This window comes from Micromesistius poutassou (genome assembly GCF_964030765.1).
Source record: "Micromesistius poutassou genome assembly, chromosome: 1".
In the NCBI taxonomy this organism is placed as follows: Eukaryota; Metazoa; Chordata; class Actinopteri; order Gadiformes; family Gadidae; genus Micromesistius; species Micromesistius poutassou.
Genome location: NC_140271.1, coordinates 315,764 through 332,887, shown reverse-complemented (window position 1 = coordinate 332,887; position 17,124 = coordinate 315,764). Strand labels below are relative to the sequence as shown.

General features: G+C 44.0%; 2 protein-coding genes across 3 annotated transcripts in view; both read left to right on the top strand.

Annotated features, from left to right (window-relative positions):
- Positions 1-3,065: 3,065 nt before the first annotated feature.
- phb (prohibitin) lies at positions 3,066-9,038 on the top strand. Its single transcript, XM_084488851.1, has 7 exons — positions 3,066-3,148; positions 3,659-3,748; positions 4,246-4,407; positions 4,589-4,731; positions 4,834-4,950; positions 5,053-5,148; positions 8,134-9,038. The coding sequence occupies exons 2-7, from the start codon at positions 3,664-3,666 to the stop codon at positions 8,344-8,346; spliced, it is 816 nt and encodes a 271-aa protein (XP_084344977.1). The 5' UTR covers positions 3,066-3,148; positions 3,659-3,663; the 3' UTR covers positions 8,347-9,038.
- A 550-nt stretch (positions 9,039-9,588) lies between these two features.
- znf652 (zinc finger protein 652) overlaps positions 9,589-17,124 on the top strand; it is a 19,984-nt gene continuing 12,448 nt past the window's right edge. The window contains exons 1-4 of one of the 2 annotated variants that reach the window (XM_084464998.1): positions 9,589-9,820; positions 13,182-14,637; positions 15,398-15,545; positions 15,779-15,894. In XM_084464998.1, coding sequence (XP_084321124.1) covers positions 13,642-14,637; positions 15,398-15,545; positions 15,779-15,894 — 1,260 coding nt within the window. In that variant the 5' untranslated portion in view covers positions 9,589-9,820; positions 13,182-13,641. Of the gene's footprint in view, positions 9,910-13,181; positions 14,638-15,397; positions 15,546-15,778; positions 15,895-17,124 lie in introns of both variants that reach the window. The other variant, XM_084464997.1, reaches the window with a different exon arrangement.

The following is a 17,124-nucleotide window of genomic DNA, read 5'->3' as shown; positions in this document are numbered from 1 at the left end:
CAATGAGCTCTCCACAAATGTGCCGTTTTTAGAGGCGGGTCAAGGTGGAGGGTGGGGGTGTGGCCCTGAGCAGCTTGCGGCCACGGTACCATGCGCAGTGTTTACAGTGGAACACTGAACACTCCGGGTGCTCCAGCGGGAGTCCTGGAGCTCTATATCTAAATAATATCATATTATATTTAGATATCTATATAATACAATATATATTATCATGGTCAAAAGCTGTTTGTGCCTCCGGATGATATTATGAATCTCAAACAACTGGTTCAGGTTCTCAGACACCTCTGGTTCTTCCACTTCCACGTCAATATTAAGTACAGACTGAACCGCGAAATGGAGGAGAAAGGGATTGTTGCCCGGGGCTGTCTGCGTCGGGTTGGTTGAGAAGGAATTGGGAACCGCGACATGGAGGAGAAATGGATTGTTGCCCAGGATTGTCCGTCGGAGCCCCGCTGCCCGCTGAACGCTGGCCGCCCCCGGGGCTGCCTGCCCAGCCCCACCGCCCGCTGCCCGCCGCCCGCCGCCCGCTGCCCGCGGCAGCGGTCCGTCGGAGCCCCGAACAGCTAATCAGCAGGTGTGGCCAGGGAGTGGCACCAGGCAGGTGAGGGCGGGGTTCAGGACAAAAACAAAAAGAACATGGCAAATGGAAAGCAGGGCGGGCAGAGTCCATACACGATACTAACGGGAGCTTTATGCATGCTTGCATTATTGTGTTGCGTGTTATGCGCCATAACACCAACAGCAGGACGGTTTCCGCTGAAAGTTTTAGCCCCTCTCAGCTCGTGCCTTCACAGTCTTCAAATGCGGCTACCCAGACAGTTGATATTAGTCAGCAGCATAGAGGCTCAGTCCAGGGCTACTTGACCTCTAACCACATTTAAATTCAGACTGACTGGAATGTGGCAGAGCAACAACAGTCGGACCCAGACCTTGCCTTGGCCTTGTCATGGGTTACAGGTGGCCGACGACCACCATTATGGCAGTTACGTGGTGCCAGTCCTTACATTAGGAAAATGTGGTCTCAGTTTAGTCGCCTCTCTGTGACAAATGGAATTTTGGTTAGGAGTGCCCGTTCTCACCAGAGGTCAGAGCAGATAGTGATCCCCACATCTCTCATTCCCATCACACTGTACCATGTACAATGTACATGGTCACCCGGGTGCTGGTCACTATGGTTTAGCGAGGTCTCTGGACAGGGCACAACAGTCGTTCTATTGGCCTTACATGTCAGCTGACATTTCCAAACATTCTACTCAATGTCTAGCTTGCCATTCAAGATGTTCCCCTGTGCCCCGGCCCCAGGCGCCTTTGGTTTCCATCTCCCCTGACCGTCCCTTCCAAATTGTCGCTGCTGACATAACCGAATTGCCCACGTCAACCAAAGCCCACCGTTATGTTTTTAGTAATTATGGATTTGTACACAAAGTTTGTCAACCTTTAAAAGATCAGACAGCTGTTTCGGTCGCACACTGCATCTTTGAACAGTACATACCACAGCATGGAGTCCCAGAAGCACCGCACTCTGATCAAGGCAGGCAGTTTGAATTAGATCTGGTGAAACAGCTTTGCAGTCTCTTGTCCATTCGTAAACTGCGCACTTCGCCTTACCACGCCCAACGTGACGGGGCGGTAGAGCATTATAACCGCACACTAAAAGAAGAGCATCTCCCCCAGATTGCACTTGCTTATAACACAGTTACACACACAAGCAACCAGGTTCACACCTTTCTTTTTGGCCCATGGCTGTGAAGCACGAATTGCCCTTGGTTCCTGTGCATACACAGGAACCATGTCACACCACAGCCACTAGTGGAACTCCTGCTGCTTACGCCAACCATCTACGTCAGCGTCTCACCAGCGCCTATAAGTCTGCTACTGCATTTAGAGACAGAGCTCAGGAGCAACAACGTCAGCACTATGACCGTCACCTGAAGTTCACTCCATACAAGGCGGGGGACCTGGTTTTAGTGGATGATCCAGCTCACCAGCGCAATAAAATTAGCTCTGCGTTGGATTGGCCCATATGAAGTCATTCAACCACTGGCCCCTTCTTATAACTCCCTCCCTGTCACCTTTTTAGTGCATGACCTTTCCCGCCCTGCTGCCAAACCCAAAGTCATCCATTGTAACCATACCAAACCATTCATTAGTGATCCATCACCGTCCCTACAACACATTGCACCCTTTCACAGACACTCAGCGCCTCTGGCCGATCTTTCAGGGTTTCTACCATATCCCAATTTGCCAGCCACGCCGTCCATTTTCCCCAACAACCTCACATACATACAGCCACAGTACCGTCCCCTCAACATCCACAACATGCACCTACTGATGATTCTGTCCTCACGACTGGGCCCTCAAGAATTCCCAGCACCCTACCGCCGACAGCTTCCCCCTCTACGCCAAACATAAGGGTGGCCACCCGTTCACTTCCCAATCGGACACGTTGTCTGCCCTCTCATTTTCAGGGCTTTCAGTTGTAATGGACATTATGGCCAAGGCTTCATGTGGACGCATTGTTATTGTTGTTGTTGTTTTTGTTATCTTCATGCTCTGTATTGGTAATGGTTAAAGATATTTTATTTTTTATTTGTTTTGGCTGCTCACCTACAATGTTGTTATTTTATGTTTTAAATTGATGTTTGCCTTTACTACACAGGCGGTGCTATGCTCTCTGGTTTGGATTTTTTTTATTGTCCAGATCTGGGAAAATTGAAAAGCAGTGCGCGCAATTATAATGATGTAATGTTCTATGGATGAGTGCAATGTAGTAGAAGTAATAAATGATCGTCCTACACTCTTTGTGAGAAGGATTGTCAATTATATCATATTCAAAGTAGGCTGTTATATAGAAGTTCACACATATTCATGTTGTCATGTCATTTATATTGATGTGGATATTGATAATAGTCAGTTAATCCAGAGCTATAAGAATATATTTGGTTAAACTCGCAAAACGCTTCCTACGTGGATTGGTTTCGTCACCGTGACCCAATGGACGGTAACGAAACAGAACGTAGAACATTCTATCCAATCATTGCAGACGTTGTTCAGTGCCGATGCGCATGCGCTGCCCGATAATTCGTTCATGCGTTCTGCTTCCTGCGGTGTCTTCAGTGGAGGTCATAGACATATCTGGCATAACAAGGTGAGTTAAATTGTTCCACTTCGACTTATTGTTACTATTCGTCTAATATTCCGTCATCATAAGATGATGAACAAATCGAGGCTTGCCGAAGTAAGACCGAACACAATGTTGATAGGTTACTAAACAGACACATGACACATTTGCACACATGTTCATTTTCTGACCCTTGAAACATGTTAGAAGAGATTGATAGATCCATGATGGAGCTTAGATTGCCGGTAGGGTGAAGCATGTTGATTCCCTCAGAGGTAACCGTTCGAGAACTGAATCGTAACATAGTTAATCATCATTGTTAACTGGCTATGCTAACTAGCATAGATGACAAGGATCCATTGCATTATAAAGTACGACACTGCACTGTTTAAACCACTGCTCCGAGGTATCAAATACATGTGGTCGCGTTACTTGCAGCTTGCTGTCAGGATTCACCACTGAGATCATTTAAATGTTCCTTCTGGTACTGTAAAGTTAATATTTTTTCCATTTGTTTGGTTCATTGTCCATCAACAGCTGCAATGGCAAAATTGTTTGAATCCATTGGGAAGTTGGGCCTGGCCCTCGCCGTGGGCGGAGGTGTTATGAACTCTGCTCTTTTCAATGGTAGGTAATATAAATTAATATAGAAACGAAATGGTGTGTGTGTGTGTGTGTGTGTGTGTTTTACAGGGTACCTCACCATACAATAATATATTGTAAGATCATCCTATCACGATATATGTCTAACTATAGTTTACAATACACTATTACTGTGCAAAGGTTAAGTGCTGCATTTCTATATTTTATTTATGTTCCAAAAACAACTTGTTTTTGACAAGTTGTTGACAGAACTACTATGAAAACATATTTTTAATAATAGATAACAGGCCTGTTTATAAAAGGCACATGAAAAATCTAGAGGAGCAATGAAGTAGCCACGCTGGGAGCAGGGAAATCAGTTTAAAGCGCCTTATTATATGAATTAAAATATCAATATTTGTCCCCAGTGTATCGATTCTGGTATCATACGAAGAAGAGTGACGATATATCGCCGTATCAATGTTTTGCGTCAGCCCTAGGGTGTATATTTGTAAAACGGGACTTGCTCTTCCCTACTGCAGTTGATGCTGGGCATCAGGCAGTAATATTTGACAGGTTTAGAGGAGTACAAGAGGCAGTAGTTGGGGAGGGAACCCACTTCCTCATCCCCTGGGTCCAGAAGCCCATCATCTTTGACTGCCGTTCACGACCCCGCAACGTCCCCGTCATCACCGGTAGCAAAGGTACACCCCGTTTGTAAACCCCGTTTTGTGTTATTCTTTTCTGTGTTCCCGATTCTCCCACAAATGTTCTAGTTTCCTGTGAATCCTATATTTGTTAATAGTATTTAACATGGGTAGTTAACACTGGTAGTTTACAAAAGTGGATCTAGGTGAACCTGATGTTCTATCTCGGCCGCCGCAGATTTGCAGAACGTCAACATCACACTGCGCATCCTGTTCAGGCCAGTTACCAGCCAGCTCCCAAGAATCTTCACCAGCATCGGGGAGGACTACGATGAGAGGGTGTTGCCCTCTATTACAACAGAGGTCCTGAAGAGCGTAGTGGTGGGTATCCTGGCAAAATTTAAAGAAGTGTGTGCCATGTTTTGTTTACTTTCCCAAACCTCATCCACTCATCTTAACCTCATTTGGGGCTCCTCCTTGCAGGCTCGGTTTGACGCCGGCGAGCTGATCACACAGAGAGAGCTGGTTTCCCGGCAGGTCAGCGAGGACCTGACGGAAAGGGCCAACACCTTCGGCCTCATCTTGGATGATGTATCACTGGTGAGAAATTTATATTGGTATTAAAATCGATGTGCTTTCTCCTGTGTTTGCGTTTGTCAGCAGTGGAAATACATGCATTTTATTTTGATTCCGTCTCTCCAGACGCATTTGACCTTCGGCAAGGAGTTCACCGAAGCTGTTGAGATGAAGCAGGTGGCTCAGCAGGAGGCGGAGAGGGCTCGCTTTGTGGTGGAGAAGGTACGTCGGGCACTTTTTCAGCATGAAAACATAAAATAAGCCCTCCAGACCCTTTTTTCGTTGATCATCCAGTATAGAGCTTGCCCAGAGCAATGCTGACAGCCCAAATGGCTTACATTGCATTGGCTAGGGGCAGTAGCAGGACTAGGGTCACTACACATAAAACGAAGCATCAACAACTTGGTGCCGGGAGTTTATTTAAAAAGACGATGTTTTACATGTCTGTGCCTTACCGGTAGTCCAGTGTACAGTACTGCACGCCTCCCACGTAAATGGCTACCGTAAATGATATTAGATATTGTCCGTAGGTGTCCGGGAAGCCTAACTCTCACTCGGGTACTGACATAACACGCGTCACTGCTTAGACGGAGCTTCACCGTCTACCCACACCGTAGCTTTGTACAACAAGTGTCCAAAAAGCTCCACCTTCTCCCGGACGTCCCAGTTAAACGCTGCCGAGACAGACAGACAGTCAGAAAGTCTACACCCACCACGCCGCCAGTGACTCTTGGTGGTGACACGAACAGAACTCCACATGCGTTCGCAGAAGAGTGGAATGTTCACATAGTGTTTTGGGAAATGGCAAATGGGGGGGAGGTTATTGTACGTTCCTTCTTTTTAATTTATGTCAGTATGTGTCAAATGCATAACAAAATTCCAATAGATGCGACTGAGTATTTTATTGTTAGCACTGCTTCATAAAGTAGGGATGAATTCCACTGACAGGCTTTTGTGTGACTTAAACAGTTTATTTATAAAAAATGTAGCATGAATCTTAGGAAGTGGCCTGGGTGACATGCATTGCTAATCTTTATTTTCTGGCAAAAAAAGTCCGCTTTTTTTTTTTGTACCGTCCTACAGAGGGCAGTATAGTGTTTTTGCCTATAGTTGATTTGTATCCATGTTCTGTTCAGCCACTTTTCATATGAAAAACAATGTTGGACCTGTAGAACCCGATCCCTGACTTAAACCATTCCTTTACTTAAACCATTAGTTTCCTTTTACGTTAAATCACACAAAGGGTGACATACAAAAATCATAATATTTCATCAGAATCTCAATAAATATCGGCACTCAATGTCTAAATGTCTAAATGTCACGTTGTATGAGGAGGTCGCTGCCGATTCCTAGGCCTGTTGTGATAAGCAATAAATCAATTACTCGCTCGATCATTTTGCCGGCCGCAATAATGCCCATTTGCATACTTTTTTTTTTTTTTCGTGTCTCTATCAAAGTGACTGGTTGACAAGAGTTTTCACTCCGGAGCAGCGGTCTCGACAGACCCTCTTTTAACCGTTGTGTCAGCCGCATGGTCTCTGTGTGGGGAGGCGGAGCCCTGGCGTTACATGCTGCACTTCTTAAGCTCACACTTATTCACACTTGATGCCCGATATGCGGACATCTGTGTCGCTCCGTCATCAGTAGAATCTCCGGCTGGTTTAGGGGGGAGGGCTTGCAGGGGGCGGGATATGACGTAGGGTCTCGGTTTGTTTTGACCACAGACAGCACGGGGGCAGATCGGGCAGACCTCATCGCGATCATCTTCCATGTTGCTGCAGTGATGCATCATATATTCCGTTGCATCCACAACATCTGCATCGGTCGATGAAAGATTGGAGCTAGATACGTCCATATGCGAAAGCAGCTATGGACATACAACCCGCTACTCTCCTGCTATTCTCCCGACGGGATGTGAATGACATATCCTGACGTTGGACCTCCTGAAAAAAGACTACCCCTGAGGTAGTATTTTAGCCGTCGGAAATCAGCCTGTGGCCTTTTGTTCGCTGAATGGTTTAAAAATGTTTTAAATGTGGCTCTGCTTTTCAGAGTCATGTTGTTCGTCGTTTCTATTTGTCTCTAACTCATGCTCCAATCTTTCATCGATCAATGCGGATGTTGTGGATGCAACAGAATATATGATGCATCGCTGCAGCAACATTTAAGAGGGTCGTGATGAGTTCTGCCCGTTCTGCCTCCGTGCTGTCTGCGGTCAGACCAAAACAAACCGAGAGTGAGACACCAGCCGTCCTTATCCCGCCTCTTGCGAACCTCGACCCTACGTCATATCCCGCCCCCCCCTAAACCAGCCGGAGATTCTACTGATGACGGGCATCAAGTGTGAATAAGTGTGAATGACCCTCATGGTCGAACCTCCTGATCTACAAATGCGTAGAAAAGACGATGGACATGTGTGAAAACGGCTAGCGTCAGAACACACCATGAGAGCTCATCTTCCGCGCATGCATTCTCCGACAGAGTTCAGCATGAGAGCCCCGTGAGAAAGCCAAAGAAAGCGCTAGTTGAGATTTGGAGGAATAAATAAATAAAGAATAAAAAACAAAGATGGAATTGATTTCAAAGCCGAAACGCAAAAGCTGCCGCGTTGGAGCACTTTGGGTTCAAACCGAATGCCCGTGGTGAACCACTTGACCTGTGCGAGCCGGTATGTCGCATTTGTTGTAAAACGGTAGCAACTAAAAACACCGTTACAACAAACATGCATCTGCACCTAAAGCATAATCATCCGATGCAGTTTTCCCAGCTGCGAAAAATGGGATGTCTCCGTCTTCCCGAGAGTCCACAATCACTGGGGGGTGTTTAGTCAAATGGTGCGCACTCACAGACAGTGTAGTTTGCTTCATGTAGTTTTTTTATTTCTTGTTTTTGGTTGTTTGGCTTTTATTCAAGTGCATTTTTTTGTTCAAATAGACAGTCCATTTTATTAGTTTTTGGTTGTTTTGTTTATTTATTTTGGATATTTAAAATGTCTTCCAGTACCAGTGTTAAATATTCTTTTAGAAATAACAGTTTATTGATCTTTGAAAGGGTGTACTTGCATTATTATGCCATTATTTCAGTTGAAAATGGTCTCAAAAACTGCAATATTATCGCTTATCGCAATAATTTCAAAAATGTTTATCGTGACAGGCCTACCGATTTCCCATAACTCAACTCCACCTCTCCCCTGTTTTGCGTGTGCAGGCAGAGCAGCAGAAGCAGGCGGCCATCATCTCCGCGGAGGGCGACTCCCAAGCCGCCCTGCTCATCGCCAACTCCCTGCAGGAGGCCGGAGACGGGCTGGTGGAGCTGCGTAAGTTGGAGGCGGCCGAGGACATCGCCCTGCTGCTCTCCCGCTCCCGGAACGTCACCTACCTTCCCGCTGGCCAGGGCACGTTGCTCCAGCTGCCCCAGTGATGAGCAAGGTCTCCAAGGTCACCCTCATGGCCAAATGGTGGGCCGTGGAAATGGTGTCTGGGGAATTAACGTCACACGACCCCCCCCCCACCTTCCCCTCATTCTCCAATCTGCAATGGACTGGGTCCCCCTCACTGAGAGTGGGGGGAGGTTGAAGACGAAATGGGGTATAGATTCCTCAATGTGTGGCAATGTATGCGTATGTGTAGAAATGTTTTTATTTGATTTCTTCATGTAAGGCTATAATAATATAGTACTTAATAAGTCAAGCTTAATGGGCAATCCAGTTGCTTCTCTTTTTCAAGATTTGTTTATGTGCTGTTTACTTTCAATGCACTGCATATGATTTAAGATGGAAAGAGACCATGTTAATCTTGGTCAAGAGTTCAACTCAGCACCAACATTAAATGGAATTTACCGTTCATCTTACTGTCTGGATTGTATGGATCTAATTGGCTCACCTGTGTGTTTACACTTTTTTTTGAGATTCAATATTTAATTTCCTTCACCATCGTCACTTGCTGGAAATAATATTCCCATGACCACGACCATCAGGTGGAAAGAGTCAGCCGGAGAGTGGTCTTTGCCTCTGTACAGTTGGTCATCACGTTGTCATTGTGTCAGGTCATTTAAGCTTTGCGTTCCAATATAGCCTAGAGAAATTAAAATAAAGTTATCCTTCTTCTTCTCAAGGACTTATGCTATGTATTTGAGGCATGCCAAGCTGTACTGACTGACCGAAAAATCTGAACGGTTGGAGGGTTGACGATCACCCACTGCATTTGGTCATTAACATAATTCGTTTTGTTTACTGCTGTTTTCCTAATTGATCTAGTAACATATTTTCTATTTTGAACATTTATTTGAGAATGAGACCAATATCACGAAACATTAATCATTGTCTCATTCAGACATTTTTCGATGAAAGCTTCAAATGTAGCATCTCAGTGATTTTAAAGGCAATCTCCTAATATTACTGAAAGAAAAATATACCCGTTTCTGCCAATATATGAACCCTTGTTAGGAAGTAGGTGTTTTTAGAGAACACTGTTAATGTTCATGTAGTGGAGAAAAAAAATCAGGTTATTGTAGCATATCTGACAAATTGTAATCACGAGGGCGCGCATCGTGCGCTGTCTGGTGTAGAGACGACTAAACCCGAGCTGTGCTGTAGACAGACAGCCCCGTGTGCGCGCCCACTCAGCGGCCTGTCCTGTGAATGCTTGCGATGTGCGCGGGACGTTGGTACGCGCGAGACCTGGGCCACGTAGCGATGGCTTTACAGAGGTCTAGGGAACCGCAGGTACGAGTGTATATTTGTGTAGAATACAGTACAAGTGCCTTGTAAACTAATCATCGCAGAAGCGGCATTGTCAATGCACTTTATGCCGGACGGAAAGGCTCGTGCGTTGCACTGAATCTGTGCAACTCTGATTGCATGCATGCAAGGAGGAGGAGGGCGCTCGCGACGAAGGTAAAGCAGAAAATGGACACAAACCTGGCTACAAGTTATTTGGGCTATTTACACGTGACACTCAGAAACGATGCAAGCCAAAGCCGTGGGTATGTCAATCGCAGTAGTTTGATATGGCTATATTGTAAATGATGCATGGGCTGTGTCAGGTTGACTTCTGACATTGTTCAGTTCAGTGGTTTGTCAGCAAAGCACGGGCTGGTTTTTCCTCAGGAACGCGTTTTTTTTTTTTTTTTTTTTTACATTGCACGACACGATGTTCGCCTAACAAATACCCATGTTTTGTATATTGTGGTGGCTGGAGTATCCACGTCCCCTGTATCCATCATTAATTCAGAAACGCGTCTCATTTGAGACACGGCTGTAAAGTTGGCTTCATTTCCTAACCCTATTATCTGCTACATGCTAGGCAGGCTAGCTATAATCTCTGGGGTTTGGGGTTAAAAGTTAAAGTCGTTTAGCTGTTCGTGAATAATATAATTCTGCTTACACTGATCGTAAGCCTGTCTGGTGCAGGGTTACATTATATTTCACGCAATGTAACCCTGTATAATTGCAATTTAATTGTTGCAATTCAAGCTAACCATGTTAGCTTTTCATGTGGTCCCAGTTGATGTGCATTGGGAGAGCTAACTAGTTGGTCAGGCCTGCCCAATGTGGGCATGCCTCCTTCTACAATTCTGGAACTTTTTATGTTAACCATTTCGTTTTTTAACATACTATGAATCCAGCCATACGCAATGAAGAACACGTTGATTGTGTTTCTATTGTAGTTAATTTACAAACAGCTGGAATTAGACTAACTAGTAGTAATAGCGGTAGATTTGCTGTCACTTATTGAAATGTGTCTTTGTAAACTCGCAGTATTATTATATTATAGTGTAAGAGCAGAGTGCAAGCTTATTGTTTTTATTGATTAATGAGAATATCCCTCATTGTATATTTTACGAGACCTTTTTGATTATAGGCGTACTGTTTATATAAAATAAATGTCACTTTATATTGCAGGCTGGGGGCATCCTACTCATCACTAAGATCACAGGTTCAAACCTTTGGCCTCACTGGAGACTTGGTAGAAGCTCCCACAGTGACAGGATATGGGGCTCCACACACTTCAACACGTTCAAGTTCTTATGAGTTCAGCAGGAGTGAGGAATGTGAACCCTCTCATTTCGATCAAGGCTGTGAGTTGGAAAGCTCATTAAAAGTTGAGACAAAGATTGAGCGTAGGCCTCGACATGTTAAGAAGAAATGCTTTGCCATAGAGGGTAATGGCGGTTAATTTGTTCACTACTTAAAAAAAACAAAACATTGTAGCCTTTAAAATAAATAGTATTGTACGTGTACAAATATACTTGAATGTAACTGCTCTTTTCCACGATTTTGTGTAAACAACTTTCATCCTATGCATTGAACCAAGCCTGACTAGTGTATAGTAATGAACTCTTACTTTGTTTAGTAGTTTGATATTCAGCAAGCACAACTGATCAACCAGAGGTGAAGGCCTACGTAAATTACCACTGATACTGCTTCCACTTCCCACATCAAAGGGCTTCGCTTCACCATTTCACTACAAGTGAAACTCTGAAATGAGTCACACACAATGGCAATCACATGTATTGGTCTTAGTGATTGCACACCCAAGTGTGTATTTTTAAAGTTTATTATCAGCAACATCCACTCTTGCCTGTAAAGAATTGGGATAAACAAATATTGTATGTTCCAGTGTTAGTTACTGTCCTAACATTATATTGTATTGTATTATATTGTATTGATCAGTGACAACATAGGTAAAAAGATTTGGCTTGGCAGCGTTATTTTTTTTTTTTATTGTTGTTGTTTACGCGTTGTTGCAGCGTTGAGTCTTTTGGTCGGTGCGAAGTTGGCCCTCCTTCTGTGGTCTTCTGAGCACACCTCTGAGAGCGGCTGCCCTATTCTGAGAAAGGATAAGAGTCAACATGTACAGGAAGACAGGTGTGTGGCTGCTGCCAGCCCGCCCTGAGAGTTGTAACAAAGTGGTGTCAAAGGGGTAGAACACAGAAATCCTCTAAAATGAGTCGTGCATCTTTTTTTGTTCTTTGTTTTTTTCTGAATGCTTAAAAAAAGATTAGCATAATGTATGTTTAAGGTAAGGTCAGTACCGACAATGGTTTACATTTCAAGATTTAGCATTATTACTAATTATTTATTCTCAAAGGGCCTCATTATTATCACAATTGGTAGACATTATATTCATATATTCATTGGTTGATTGAAGCTCCTGAAACAATTTTTATTAAATCGAATAAAACGCCTCATTATTAGTAGGAAACAGTTACATGGAGTTACAGTTCAAGTCCAAATACACATTATTATTTTATTTTTAAGACAAGGTAATTGTATATAACCAAACTTCACTTTATGCTACTTATTTCTATGTAGCCTTGGAACAGCATTATTTTCCATGATGAGGTTCTAAATTTGACTCTTGACTCTTGTTCTTTAGTTTCACCTAGTAATGCACATGCAGAAGGTGTAAACTAAAAAAATATATTTAGCAAATTAATGTAGTGAGTTCATACAATAAAAGTGTATCATCGCAATAAATGCGGTTATACACTTAGCGCAGTGTATATAAAAAAACAAATAATAATAATAATAATTTCAAGTTGGGTCGTACAAAATAACCATTCAAGAGGGGATGATGTGCATTTTGTGTGAGAAAGGAAAGAGTTTTTTCGGCTGTTTTTTAAGTCTTGTACCACACTTTAGTGTGTGTCACCACTGTTTGAAATCCTTCGGGTTTAGATGAGCGCATGAAACTTTCATGGTTTTGCTGTACAGTAAATGCATAGTTAGTGATATGATGATCACAGATAAGGGAAGAGCTGGGTTACTGTTTCCGGAGGTTCATTCATTTCAGGGTTTAGGATTGTCAGTTAAAGCTGGTTTCTGGTTTGTACCTTGATTTATCCCTTTAAATATTTCTTAAATTGGCATTTTTCCATTTTGCAACCTTTTTTATGTTAATAGTATATTCTTTCAAAAGCTGTTATTATGCTAAATGTTTAAACTGAATGTTTTCAACATACTGCCCCACATTCTGATCTCTTAAAGACTGAAATATTGTTCACTGTTTTACTTTAACATTTCAATGTCATTTATTTTGTCTTGTTCTTAAGTCTGCAGATCCTTCACAATGTTATGGCATTAGCTGCTCTAGTCCCAAGATTGTCTGTGCAATAAATATGCATTACACTTTACAAGTTTTTTTCTGGCACTATGGAGGCAATATTGCAAGTGTAGTTTCAGTTTGGAGATGCGTATGGAACGGAAAAACACATTACTAACCTGGTTCTCTCATTTTGTCTTTATTTCATAGAATGCAAATCACGAATGGTTCATGAATGACGACACAGAAGTCCTTGCTGGCCTTCCGTGGTTTGGAAATTTATTAAGCCTTTACATACAGCTGGATCCATACAGACAGGAACTATTAAGGAATAATAATCTCTTTAAGAGCAACTTGCCTAGAAAGCCTTGCTTCAAATGCTGTGATGTGGTGGAGATGATTGACTTGGACTTTGCCCTCCGGTTGTTAGGCCAATGGAAGAAAACCTGGAACAGATTCTATGTCGTTCCAACAGTGTTTCCTGCCTCCAGCGACCTGGATGCCTGTTTGAGTCTGGTTGAACAGCCCTCACCTTCCGTTCCATCTCTCCGCTAGCGGGAGGGGTGGGGGACTGCGGTGCTTCCCCCTACCCCTCCTTGTGGAGCGGGCCAGAGTACCAAACGCTTTACCCCCTGGCTGCTCCCACCAGCTCTGCCCTCTCTCTCTCTGTATGACCTCCTGCCAGAGTCTCCAGGAAGAGTTGTCTGTCCCCACCCTCAGAGGCATGTCCCAGGAGGAAGGCCAAAGGGCTCAGGTGTCCCAGTCCTACTTCCACTCCCCCACCCCGGACCTGGACCTGACCAGCAACCTGTACAAACGCGGCGAGGTGGGCGGCAAGCCGTACTCCGTTCTCGTGGACAACAAGATGGCAACGGCGAAGACGACCACGGGGGAACAAGCCCTCGGACAGCTGCCCGTCCACCACGTCGCGTCCCCCCAGCAGCACCACCAACAGCAGCAGTTCTACAGAGAGGGAGGAGAGGACTCTGAGGGGGAGGAAGGTGAGGAGGAGAACGGCGAGGCGGAAAGCTTCAAGCGTGAGCAGATCATCGTGGAGGTCAACCTAAACAATCAGACGCTCCACGTCTCCAAGAAGGACGATTCAGAGAGAGGAGGGAGTGACGAAGACGAGGATGAGGAGGACGAGGAGGAGGAAGAGGAAGAAGAGGAAGAGGAGGAGGAGGCAGAAGAAGAAGAACAGAGTCCAAGTGAAGAGGATTACGATGATGATAATGATGAGGAAGAAGAAGAGCTTGAGATCCCGACCAGAGGAAAGAGGGTCCGACTAGGGGCCGGCGGCACCGACGCCGCCAGCCCGCCCAGGAGGAAGAGCCTCCGCACTGCCTTGACGGCCACCGGCATGACGACCAGAGGGAGGCAGAAGCTGCTGGAGTCCCCCAAGAAGAAGAAGAAGCACCGGCCGGGCCGCTCGGCCCTGGCGGGCGCCGGCTCGACCCCGGCCGTGACGGTGAAGGGCGACGGCGAGGAGAAGGAGATGCTGGCGTGCGAGAAGTGCCCCCGCGTGTTCAACACCCGCTGGTACCTGGAGAAACACATGAACGTCACTCACCGGCGCATGCAGATCTGCGACAAGTGCGGCAAGAAGTTCATCCTGGAGAGTGAGCTGGCCTTGCACCAGCAGACGGACTGTGAGAAGAACATCCAGGTGAGCATGGCGCAAACATGAATTCACACTTCAGTTGACACTTTTTTGTATGTATGACATGCATGCATGCATGCATGATGATGTGTGTGTTTAAGCAATGACTAAATGTGTAAATCACAATGAATAGGTGTAAACAAAACATTGTATCGGAGTCCAGATTTTTTATATTCTTGAATGGGTACAGGTTTTTTTTTTGGAAAAAAGCCAACGTTATTATTATTACCTAAACCCAAAACACATTTTTTATATGCATTTTGTAATCTTCTTTCTCCTTCACTCTTTTCACTCACAAATGTATGCAAGCCCATATAATTGTAATTATTTTTAAACCTTATCACATTATATCTTATTGTGTTTCAGTGAAGCCACTTTTGCTAGACTCAGTAACAGAAAAACAAACTTGATAAGTTTATCTTGATAAGATTACGATTTGTAATTACTAATGATGTCAGATTGTATGTATGTAGAACAGATGATGATAGAATGGCCATTGTGTCGTAAGCTATTTAATTCATTATTATGTTTAATTTATTATTATATATACATTTTAAATCTTACACATGTGTACATAGTAGGTCTTTGTAAAAAATATTGGTTGTATTTTAATTAATAAGTTCTTACCAGCAGGGAGCGCTGAAGTATAAGAAAATAACTTTGTATGCAGTGTGTAACAGGCTTGGGCTGATCAACAGCTTTGGATAAACTAATTTTACAAGACTGTGAAGTTCTGTTAAGGTCTCTTAAATGTTGTCTTCTCTAGTGTGTGTCCTGCAACAAGTCGTTTAAGAAGCTGTGGTCCCTGCATGAGCACATCAAAATCGTGCACGGCTACGCAGAGAAAAAGTTCTCCTGTGAGATCTGCGAGAAGAAGTTCTACACCATGGCACATGTTCGAAAGCACATGGTTGGTGAGTAAACACTGATTAAAAACAGAGAGAGAGAGAGAATACATACTATCATGAACTCTACATGCTGTAGAAAACCCCTTCATCTATCAAATATATAATGGCATAAGAGGTGAATCAGCTTCACACCATCTCCACCTCTTACGGAAAGACTCGTCACTCTTTTAAGAACACATTATATTGTTTTCTGAATGCTGTCCCTCCTTCCTCACCATCTTTCTTGTTTTGTTTTTCAGCACATACTAAGGACATGCCGTTCACATGTGAAACATGTGGGAAGTCGTTCAAGCGCAGCATGTCATTAAAGGTTCACTCCCTCCAGCACTCCGGAGAAAAGCCGTTTCGTTGTGAGGTGAGTTTTACAGATGTATGGCTGTGAGCGTTATTTCTGTGGTTTCAATGTTTCTCGTTGATCACAGATGATGTTTCAAACACTACTTTCGTCTTGATATTTTTGCAAGGGAGAAAAAAACAGAGCGAGCTCGACAATCTTTTTTTTTGACGTTCTGTTATAAATTGATACCGACACTACTTGACCAGCACCCGACCGTGCCCTCCCCACCGCGATAACACATTTCACATTTTCGTTTCATCCAAATTGTGCGGGTCGTCCGTCGGGTACCCTTGGTTACCCGAACCCGTGCAGGACTCTGCTTCAGGTGCCATAAAGGGCTTTTCCCACGGGGGGCGTTTGTGACACCTGCTAATGCCGTCTCAATGGAGAGGCGGCGAGCAGGCAGAGAGGAGGCACAGCATTCTGTCAAGCGGCGCGACAAGCGGGCGCACTCCCGTCAAACTGTCGGTCAATTATTTTTCTATAATGACCGTTGCATATAAGCATATAATGACCACTGTCAAGGAAAGTCATGTCTTTCGTATCACTCCGCAAGTAGTCCGGTAACTTATCAACCCCGGCGTATTCGGTTGTAATAATAATACAGTAATACGGTGAAAATGAGTAGAAATGTGAATATTTTGTTAGAATGTTGATTTACGGTGTGCGCCCTCTTCCCTTTGACCCCTTAAACACCAGCAAAAGTCTTCAGTGTCATGCAGCATTGTGTACTTGGGTAGTTTGTAAGCATGTCAACTTTCGCCTTAACCACATCAACAACCCGAACAATAATGGGACAACCACGATGGTTTTATACCTAACATCATTTCATTTACAGCAGCAGCGTTAATGCAAGCTTTTCTTGAAACCTAATATGGTCCTTTCTTTCATGCTGTGCAACAGCAAAGCTCTTGTTCCATTTGTGGGCCGCCGTACCCCACAGTACAAAGCCTTGTTAATTAACAATTAATTAAGTGGACAGCTCGGTCTCACAAAATGATGGCAAGTGCACCACGGGGAACCACTCTGCATTAGAGTTAAGAGACGTGCGTTTGATGCTCCGCTGCTTGTCCGTAACTCGCTCAATGGTTTGAATTGGATACATTTCTAACTTGCTCATAGAATGAGTCCTCTGTACCTTTTTGTTGTTAAAAACATTTTATGTTCTCCACTGCCTTTGTTTACTTCATTTATTTTGTTTTGCCTTAATTGTTATTCGGTGCTTATTTTTTTATCAGTTTTGAATCT

Coding starts and splice junctions, on each gene's coding strand:
- phb (XM_084488851.1), top strand. CDS start 3,664: ATGGCAAAATTGTTTGAATCCATTGGGAAGTTGGGCCTGGCCCTCGCC. Junction 3,749..4,245: donor GAACTCTGCTCTTTTCAATG/GTAGGTAATATA, acceptor TCCCTACTGCAG/TTGATGCTGGGCATCAGGCA. Junction 4,408..4,588: donor CGTCATCACCGGTAGCAAAG/GTACACCCCGTT, acceptor CGGCCGCCGCAG/ATTTGCAGAACGTCAACATC.